The 10,783-nt window shown below is 43.5% G+C and overlaps 1 protein-coding gene across 1 annotated transcript in view; it reads left to right on the forward strand.

Annotated features, from left to right (window-relative positions):
- Positions 1-10,783, forward strand: part of LOC307027950 (nuclear receptor ROR-alpha A-like) — a 20,220-nt gene that overhangs the window by 8,695 nt on the left and 742 nt on the right. Inside the window, exons 2-7 of the mRNA XM_079662644.1 lie at positions 938-1,023; positions 3,111-3,252; positions 5,418-5,674; positions 6,214-6,400; positions 9,589-9,701; positions 10,607-10,765. Of these exons, the coding sequence (XP_079518770.1) occupies positions 938-1,023; positions 3,111-3,252; positions 5,418-5,674; positions 6,214-6,400; positions 9,589-9,701; positions 10,607-10,765 (944 nt within the window). The remainder of the gene's footprint in view (positions 1-937; positions 1,024-3,110; positions 3,253-5,417; positions 5,675-6,213; positions 6,401-9,588; positions 9,702-10,606; positions 10,766-10,783) is intronic.

The raw sequence follows: 10,783 nt of genomic DNA on the forward strand, positions 1-10,783 counted from the left end.
TGAACACAAATACCTGTACTTTCTACTTCTTACATGTTGAACTCAAATACCTGTACTTTCTACTTCTCTCATTTTCCAAACAGGCTGGTTCCTTTAGTCTGAATGTGTGTTTGGTGGCGTGATCATTATTATTTAGAGTCATTGCGTGCCTATTGATTTGAACACGATCCGTGTATCCATCATTTCCTGGTCTTCTCTAAAGAAGAGGGACCAATGGAAACGTTGTCATGTTACCGTTGTTCAGCATGGAAACATTCATTAGCTAACAATGACATTATTGTTCTATTAATATAAAGGGAGGTCAGGTACTCTTTAAAACAGCTGCTAGTTATGGGTACTTTTTCCTCAAAGGTGGCGCAGGTCATTTTGGAGAAACCAGCTCGAGTGCGCTAGAATTTGAAAATACACAGCCAGAAACAATCTGCCTCTTCCTTACAGAGCCCCTCCTCCAACACACACGAACTCGCACATGACCAATGAGGGCACGAGATAAGTTTGTGCACAGATGGAAGGCTGACAGGCAGGTAGGCCATCCAGTTACTTTAGCCGGGCCGGCTCAGATGATTGGTCGTGCTTTTTACAGCGACACGGCTTCCATAGATGACATTTTGTAATGTATTTTTTGTCAAAGCTCTTCAGATATTCATTGCTATCGGGATGTTAAGAGCATTCCATGGAATATAACAAAAAGTGTATCTCGAGCCGGTTTCTCAAACTTACCTACCCCACCTTTAAGTACATTTCAAAGCCTCTTTACTTTTACTTGAGTGAAGAAGTTTAGTCAGTCCTTCTACTTTTACCAGAGTATCTTTAAACACGAGTATCTGTACTTCTTCTTGAGTAAAGGATGTGTGTACTCTTGCCATCTAGATGTGATGACTGATGGCTGGTTGATTTTATGTTGACGCTTTTACCTCTAACCTCTGTGTGTCTGCAGCTCAGATTGAAATCATCCCCTGTAAGATCTGTGGAGATAAATCCTCGGGGATCCACTACGGGGTGATCACCTGTGAGGGCTGTAAGGTAAGCCCCGCCCCTTTCTCTTCATCACTTCCTGTATATCCTCTCACTTCCTGTTCATCCTTAACATTTAGGCCCGATTCCAAACCGCCCCCTACACACTACCCCTCCGTTTGCACGTCTCTGTCATGAAACACACTGTTTACAAATAGTTCCTGCAAAACATTCACTGATAAACTGCACTACAAGATAGACAATTAATATCGACATACAGATGTTAACAACTTCATTTTACCTCGTATTGTTGTTTGTCTTCGGATAATTTACTCGTTTAGTCAGGCACTGTTGCAAAAAGCAGCTTTATAAACATCAGATTTTATAACAAAAATATGTTAACAAAAAAGATATGAGTTTGAAAAAAAGACATAAAAGTGTGGTTTGGAATTGGGCCCTAGTTTCTTCTCTGTAAGAAATAATGTTTTGAGATATTATACAGTTTAATGACAATGTTTTTCAAATGTTCACAATGCTTCATGTTTTTTTACATTTGTTTAATGGACCAAAAGTCCAGTTGGACTTGGTCCACTGTAAAAAGCATTATAACTTTGCCGGCACAGTTATTTAATAACTTTATCGTTGGTCTGATTGTGCTTTAAATCCTCTGTAAAGCAAGTTGTGTTGTATATAATGTGCTCTATCCTTTTTATACTTCACTTATGTGTAGAATTGCACAGATATGAACAATAGCAATGCTTCTGTCTGGTGTTACATCTCATATCCTGGGATTTACAAAAAAACCTCAATTCCTTTTCTCCTTCAGCTCCTTCTTCTCTATCTCAGAGTCTCATTAGCAGAATCAGGCAAACATTGACGTTCGGTTTTCATCTGGCTCAGAAACGTTTCCCCGGAACACAAAGTGTGTTCAGCTGCTGTCGGACAGCTGGAGGCTCATTTCACTGCCAACGAGATCATCAGCATGCAAACACAGAACAGAGAGCATGACGGGAGGAGAGCTTGTTAGGGGAACGCTGGAAAGTGAAGCACAGAAACATGAGTCCAAAAAATATAATTTTAATGTCTTAGAAAGACTCTTAGTCAAGTAAAAAGCTATCGTTAATGACAGCTAATATTGGGCTATAAAGGAACTACAGTACGGTCACGTGATTTCACGTCCCCACCGCTAAGCTAAAAGCGGCTAATGTTGGTCTATAAAGGAACTACAGCACGGTCACATGACTTCACGTCACCACCGCTAAGCTAAAGGAGGCTAATGTTGGGCTATAAAGGAACTACAGCACGGTCACATGACTCCACGTCACCACCGCTAAGCTAAAGGAGGCTAATGTTGGGCTATAAAGGAACTACAGCACGGTCACATGACTTCACGTCACCACCGCTAAGCTAAAGGAGGCTAATGTTGGGCTATAAAGGAACTACAGCACGGTCACATGACTTCACGTCACCACCGCTAAGCTAAAGGAGGCTAATGTTGGGCTATAAAGGAACTACAGCACGGTCACATGACTTCACGTCACCACCGCTAAGCTAAAGGCGGCTAATTTTGGGCTATAAAGGAACTACAGCACGGTCACATGACTTCACGTCACCACCGCTAAGCTAAAGGAGGCTAATGTTGGGCTATAAAGGAACTACAGCACGGTCACATGACTTCACGTCACCACCGCTAAGCTAAAGGAGGCTAATGTTGGGCTATAAAGGAACTACAGCACGGTCACATGACTTCACGTCACCACCGCTAAGCTAAAGGCGGCTAATGTTGGGCTATAAAGGAACTACAGCACGGTCACATGACTTCACGTCACCACCGCTAAGCTAAAGGAGGCTAATGTTGCGCTATAAAGGAACTACAGCACGGTCACATGACTTCACGTCACCACCGCTAAGCTAAAGGAGGCTAATGTTGGGCTATAAAGGAACTACAGCACGGTCACATGACTTCACGTCACCACCGCTAAGCTAACGGAGGCTAATGTTGTGCCTGATGACGTTTAGTCGTCTCATTTAGACTCTTGTTAACAACCGCCTTTTTTAAATTCACCAGTGGGGTATTTACTGACGGATTTTATGACGTAGAATAAAAATCTCTTCAGCTTGTCTTGCACTTATTTAACGTTCCCCTCCTCTCTCAGGGTTTCTTCAGACGCAGTCAGAAAAGTAACGCCAGCTACTCGTGTCCGCGACAGAAAAACTGTCTGATCGACCGAACGAGCCGAAACCGCTGCCAACACTGCCGTCTGCAGAAGTGTCGGACTGTGGGCATGTCCAGAGACGGTGAGACACACACACACACACACACACACACACACACACACACACACACACACACACACACACACACACACACACACACACACACACACACACACACACACACACACACACACACACACACACACACACACACACACACACACACACACACACACACACACACACACACACACACACACAGGGGTGCCGCCAAGGATTTTGGACCCCATGAAAATATATCACATTGGGCTCCACCACCAGGCACAGGCCACTTTGTTAATAAATTACCTCGAGGGCCGTACCAAATGGTCTAGCGGTCCGTATACGGCCCGGCGGCCGGAAGTTCCCCACTCCTGCTTTAATATAATAACATTAGTATTAATATCATAACCAAAATGTCGGTGATTAACATTTTGTTTACAGACTGATCGCTCAATGCTTCAAACTGTCCATCATCCTAAATAAACTAAAAGCAGTTTTTTTGTTTTATATAGATCATTGGCTATGTGGGAAAATACTGTGTTTGAAATGTATAATTTAAATTAGATGTTAGCTTTTTGTTATATATAGATATATATATATATATATATATATATATATATATATATATATATATATATTTTGTATTCCAGTCTCCCTTCAGATATGTTAAGTGGCATGTCATTCAACACAATGCTGCTCACCTCCTTCAGTTGGGAGAAAAGCTGGTTCAGGTTCAGCATTATGGGGGGACAGGGCTGCTGAGCTTAGAGATGGATCTGTTGGTCCTGGCACCAGGGGGAGGGACAACTGATTTAGTATGAATAGGCGCTAAAAATGTGCCTGCATTTATTAAAGGTAGGGAGGTAAGAATGGAGAAACCAGCTCGAGTGCGCTAGAATTTGAAAATACACAACCGAAAAAAATCTGCCCCTTCCTTCAGAGTTCCTTACAGAGCCCCTCCTCCAACACACACAAACGTGCACATGACCAATGAGGGCACGAGATAAGTGTGTGCACAGATGGAAGGCTGACAGGCAGGTAGGCCATCCAGTCATTTTAGCCGGGCCGGCTCAGATGATTGGTCGTGCTTTTTACAGCACCACGGCTTGATGACATTTTTGTATGTATTTATTGTCAAAGCATTTCATATATTCATTGCTATCGGGATGTTAAGAGCATTCCATGGAATATAACAAAAAGTGTTTCTGAAGTGAATTACCTACCATACCTTTAAATGTTGATTGATTGATTGATTGATTGTTTGATTGAAATTAAAGACCTCTGGAAAAAAACCCACCTTTTCTTGTGAAAAACTGGGTGACATACTGTCGCCCTTTAGTCCCTCTCTCTTGTCTTTCTCTCCTTTCTCTTCTTTTCTAAGAGCCTGACTTTGTTGGTCGTTGAAACATGGTACAACACACGTATGTAGGCTAAGTACTAGCATCCCTCCTCACATGCTTTAACTCTCTGCAAGTGCCGGTGCCGCACCGCGTTTGGAGGCAGGACCAAACCATTACACGTAAATAGAAGGGGGTGTACAGAGGCTTTGGATAATTAACTTTTGGAAGAAAATAAGTTAAATGAATCGTAAGTTTAGTGAGTACTTTATCAATATAACGTTCTATTAATTTTAATTATTGAGGATTGATGAAAGGTTACTTAAACATTTTTTCTTAATGTTTTGAAAATGTTGGGGCCCCCGTCAGTCACGGGGCCTTAGAATCGTCCTAACTTTTCACCCCCTTACGGCGCCCCTGCACACACACACACACACACACACACACACACACACACACACACACCTAAAGAAACCAACACGTTCTTACTCTCAACTCGTCCTATATTGACGTTATGTCAAGGTCCCTTGGTGTCAACCTTCAAACGCACTTGGAAGTAATTTAGCATCGATTGTTAGTCGATCAGAAACTGTAGTTGGACAGTGCTGCCGTAAAGTTGTGATTGTCGCAGTTCCAGCCGTTGGTGCTACGGCAAGGAGTTTTATTTTTCTTAGCGGAAGAAATACGATCATGTTTTAGTCAATAAAATCATTTAAATGAATATTGGGGGTTGAGTCGTTAGTTTGTTTAATATCTGGCCTTGTAATAAGCGGGATAATGTGCAGCGACTTGGCCGTTATGGGGAAAAGAACATCCCTGACATGATACACCCTTACTCAGTTATCTCCCCCTCTTCCTCAATCCCAGCTGTGAAGTTCGGCCGCATGTCGAAGAAGCAGCGGGACAGTCTGTACGCTGAGGTTCAGAAACACCTCCTCCAGCAGCAGAAGAACCAGGAGGGACCCTCTCTCCTCCTGACTCTCCCCAGCATCGAGACCCCGACCCTGGGGGAGGCCGAGCAGCTCTCCCCCCTCTACGGCCCCCCGACCTCCAGCATCACAGAGCTGCAGGACAAGGGATACATGGTGCAAAACTCCCCTGAAGGAGGGTCAGTGTCTTCAAAGGTTGGTGGTCTTTACTCTACACCCTGATGCATTCATTGAGAAATGTCAAAAGGTCATGTCGTTGGGTCATAAAACGGGTATTTCTGAACTTGGTGTGTCCCAATGTGAAATATGGCAAAATGCAGAACCGGATACAGCATCGGAGGCGGGTCCTGAATGTCGTGACTCTGACATAAAAAAATATCTGTAACTTCGGGGATCTTTTGGCCAAGAAAGCAGTTTTTCCTTTAACCCGCCTCCCATCATTAAACCCCGCCTCTCACCTTTAAGCACCGCCTCCAATCACATTTTTGGATCTTAATGATTTAAATTAGGGCTATTCAAGCATTCATATTAGGATGTACGGACGTCTCTTTTCCAATGTAAGTCAAAGGCAGAGCAGCCTCTGTAATTGTTCAGCGATATTTCTGAATTCTAACGTGAACTACCAACAGTTCACATGACCTATAAGAGCTTCTCCTCCACAACAGGCAGACTCAGGAGGAGGAGGAGGAAGAGGAGGAGGAGGAGGAAGAGGAGGAGGAGGAAGAGGAGGAGGAGGAGGAGGAGGAAGAGGAGAAACTCAGGGTTTCTACCTGGACATCCAGCCGTCCCCTGATCAGTCGGGTCTCGATATTAACGGCATCAAACCGGAGCCTCTGAGCGATTTAAATTCCAACAACGGCTTCTTCCCGCTCTGCTCCCTCGGCGATGGAGACCCGTCCTCACTGTCCATGGCTGAACTCGGTGAGAAGCTCCTGCCTTAAATACATTCCATATGTATGCAGAGAAATGTGGGCTTTAGCTGGCAGCGAGGGTCTGACACAAAGATGCTTTTGTAATGCATTTTGGGTAATGGTTTGAACCCATCCTGTGTCTCCATAAATATATAGTTTTCAAACTAACCCGGCAAAAAAACCTTAACAACAAAAACGACTCAAAACGAATCATTACGATCACTGTAATGGAAACACAGAGAGACACGGGAGAGCTGGAGCTTGATGAAGGTTTATTATGAAGTTACGGTCGGAGGACTGACAAAAACATGTTCTGCAGACACGAGGTGACACACTTAGCTCTGAGAGAATAACCAACACGCTGCATACCAACATCAAATAAAGCACTATAGCACCTCTAACAGGCAGGGGACACAGCTCTGAGAGCAGCAAGGTGGAGGCCTACATTTAAATTTATTTAGAGAACATAACAAAACACAAAACCAACGTCCTACAAAAAGAAAGAAGAGCAGAAATGAACTTATTAATATCAGTGTCCTGAAACATTGGGAGTAACACAAAGAGACAGAAGCACCGACAGCTATTCTCAGAAAAGCATGATTAAAAAGCAATGGTTTGATTCCCCCTCTCAGCTCGGATAGTGCGCTCCGATAAACCAAAAGAGAAGTGTAAGGCTAAAGGGAAAACAACGATGAGGAAACAGCAGAAGAAGAAGAGAACAAAAAGCACAAAGACTTTCAGACACAAAGAAGTAGGAGGTTTAAATAGAGTCTCATTAAAAGCCCTGTGTAATTAGCAGCTGCTAATTGGAGCCGAGTGGGAATGATTCTCCCGTGAGAGCCGCTGTTTTTTTTATTTTGACAAAAGCATTTTTCATAATAACCCCCCACCCTTTACCCGAAGACGCCGCTCCTTGTTTCCATCTCATTAGTTCACATTCATTCGTTAGCAGAGAGGCTGAGTTAGGTTTCTTTAGGGTTTGTTCCTCCTCTGCGCTCACAGACAGTCTGTCTCCCTCTGAAGAACCTGCTGGAGGCCGGAGGGTTTCTTCTGTGCCGCGATATTAAACATCACAAACACAGGAACGATGTGGGACGACTCACCGGGACGTTCAAGCTACGATAGATGAAGCAAAGAAACGAGAGTGATGGGTCTTCACACATTTTGAAGAACTTTAGTTCAAGAAAACAAGAGGAGAGGAAACAAGAGGATAGGAAAGGAAACAAGAGGAGAGGAAACAAGAGGATAGGAAAGGAGAGGAGATAAAGCAAGAGGAGAGGATAGGAAAAAAGGGGAGAGGAAGGAAAACAAGAGGAGAGGAGAGGAAACAAGAGGAGAGGAAGGGAAACAAGAGGAGAGGAGAGCAAACAAGAGGAGAGGAAGGGAAACAAGAGGAGATGAGAGAAAACAAGAGGAGAGGAAGGGAAACAAGAGGAGAGGAGAGGAAACAAGAGGAGAGGAAGGGAAACAAGAGGAGATGATAGGAAACAAGAGGAGAGGAAGGGAAACAAGAGGAGAGGAGAGGAAACAAGAGGAGAGGAAGGGAAACAAGAGGAGATGAGAGAAAACAAGAGGAGAGGAGAGGAAGGGAAACAAGAGGAGAGGAGAGAAAGCAAGAGGAGATGATAGGAAACAAGCGGAGAGGAAGGGAAACAAGAGGAGAGGAAGGGAAACAAGAGGAGAGGAGAAGAGAGAAGAGGATAGGAAACAAGAGGAGAGGAAGGGAAACACGAGTAGAGGAGAGGAAACAAGAGGAGAGGAAACAAGAAGAGAGGAAGGGAAACAAGAGGATAGTAGAGGAGAGGAAACAAGAGGAGAGGAAGGGAAACAAGAGGAGAGGAAACAAGAGGAGAGGAAACAAGAGGAGAGGAAGGGAAACAAGAGGAGAGGAAGGGAAACAAGAGGAGAGGATAGGAAACAAGAGGAGAGGAAGGGAAACAAGAGGATAGGAAGGGAGAGGAGAGAAAGCAAGAGGAGGTTCAGAAACAAGAGGAGAGGAAGGGAAACAAGAGGAGAGGAAGGGAAACAAGAGGAGAGGAGAGGAGAGAAGAGGATAGGAAACAAGAGGAGAGGAAGGGAAACAAGAGGAGAGGAAACAAGAGGAGAGAAGAGGAAATAAGAGGAGAGGAAGGGAAACAAGAGGAGAGGAAGGGAAACAAGAGGAGAGGAAACAAGAGGAGAGGAAGGGAAACAAGAGGATAGGAGAGGAGAGGAGATGAAACAAGAGAAGAGGAGATGACTGTGGGTTTTGTGAAACTGAATGATTTTTTAGTTTTTTATTTCTTTAATGAACAATTTTGTCGAATTTAAAATAACAAAGAACACAAACATCAATGTTTATCAAATCAATTCACAAAATGAGGGCATTTTGCAAAGAAAGACAAAATATAGAAATAAAAAGTGGTCGTTCAGGAATGAAAGAGACTTTTGGGAAATGATTGGGCTTTTTTACTTTTGCATAATTTGATAGTTTTTTGTAAAGTATCACTTTATTTAGAAAGGCAATAAAAACTGGGAACATTTAGAAAACCGACATTTGTGAATACAATGTTTTGCTAAAATAATCAAATCATTCATTCTAAATTCTGTCTTGACCACACGTTCAGACTGAAGTGTGTTTGGCTCATTCTAAGTGAACCAACACTGAAGAGAGCAGATGTTCTAGTTCAGCCCGACTTCCCGAATATCCCCGAGAACAGCTGAGGCTTTAACGACATCTCATCACAAATGACCGCCAATTAAAAGACGGCTTTCGATCTGTATCTGCGAACCAGGTGCAATCATTTTTATAAACGTAGTCTGAGTGTCCGTGATGTTTAGAGGGGAAGTTTGTGTTTTGAGTGCGCTCTGAAATACTTCCTAACGTCGTGTCTGTCGAGTCTACAAGGGAAATCAATCACGACATTAAAAAGACATCACATAACCTTTTATAAATATAATGAAAAAGACCGACATAACACCATTTCAAAACACGATCAACTGGAATACATTTAAAATCATGCTGAGCCTTTTACGACATTTCATCACAAATGAAATCAATATTTAAAAACAGTTTCCTCTCATTTGTATTAACAGAGGTGTAGAAGTCTGTTTCTGTTTGGAGGGGAAGTGTCTCCATTGCTTCTTGTTGTAACTCTGTTTTCTCCGTGATGTATGAACTTGTTGTTGTTGTTGTTGTTGTTGTGGTTGTTGTCCCAGAGGACCTGGCTCAGGTGACCTCTCAGTCTCACCTGGAGACCTGTCAGTTCCTGAGGGAGCAGGAGGTCAGAGAGGCCTTCCTGCAGGAGGAGGTGCAGAGATACCAGAGCAAGGTGCACAACACTCTCCCTTCCTCTCCTCTCCTCTCCTCTCCTATCCTCTTGTTTCCTCTCCTCTCCTTTCCTCTCCTCTCCTTTCCTCTTGTTTTCTCTCCTCTCCTCTTGTTTCCTCTCCTCTTGTTTCCTCTCCTATTCTCTTGTTTCCTCTCCTTTCCTCTTGTTTTCTCTCCTCTCCTCTTATTTCCTCTCCTCTTGTTTCCTTTCCTCTCTTTTCTTATCTCCTCTTCTTCCTCGTCTTTCTCTGTTCCTCTTTCCTTGCCTCCTCTCCTCTCTTTTCTTCTCCCGTCTCTTATTTTGGTTGATTTTGTTTCCTCTTTCCTTATCTCCTCTTCTAATTTGGTTCCCTCCTTGTCTCCTTTTCAACATATATTCTTCTCTACACTCCTCGTTTCCTCTCATACTGCCTTGTTGTCTTGTTTCCTTTCCTTTCTGAAAGCCCTCTCTTCTTTCAAATACTTTCCCTCCTCTTCTTCCTCGTGTTTCCCTTTTCATCTTCCCTTGTCTCCTCTCTTATCTCCTCTTCTATCTTTCTCTCCATGTCCACTACACCCTCCTCTGTCCTCTTCCTCTTATCTTCTTCTCTACTACCCTCCTTGTTTCTTCTCATTCTGTCTTGTTTCCTTTCCTTTATTTTGTCCTTCTTCCTCCTCTTTTTTCTTTTCCTCTTTCCTTGTCCCCTCTCTTATTTTGGTTGATTTTGTTTCCTCTTCGTCTTCCTCCTCTCTTTTCTTATCTCATCTTCTATCTAGTCTCCCGACACCCTCCTGTGTCCTCTTCACCATATCTTCTTCTGCTTCTCTCCTTATATCACCTCTTGCCTTCCTTCCTCTTTCCCCCTCTCCTTGTCTCCTGTCCCCTTCCTCTCCTGTTATATATTATAACCCCTCTCTGTGTTTCAGCCTCGGGAGGAGATGTGGCAGCTTTGTGCCGTGAAGATAACGGAGGCCATTCAGTACGTTGTGGAGTTCGCCAAACGCATCGAGGGCTTCATGGATCTGTGTCAGAACGACCAGATCGTGCTGCTGAAAGCTGGTGAGGAGAGGACGCTGATGTTCAAGGTCTCCTATCGTGCAAAA

The sequence above is a fragment of the Notothenia rossii genome (genome assembly GCF_949606895.1).
Source record: "Notothenia rossii genome assembly, chromosome: 2".
Classification (NCBI taxonomy): Eukaryota; Metazoa; Chordata; class Actinopteri; order Perciformes; family Nototheniidae; genus Notothenia; species Notothenia rossii.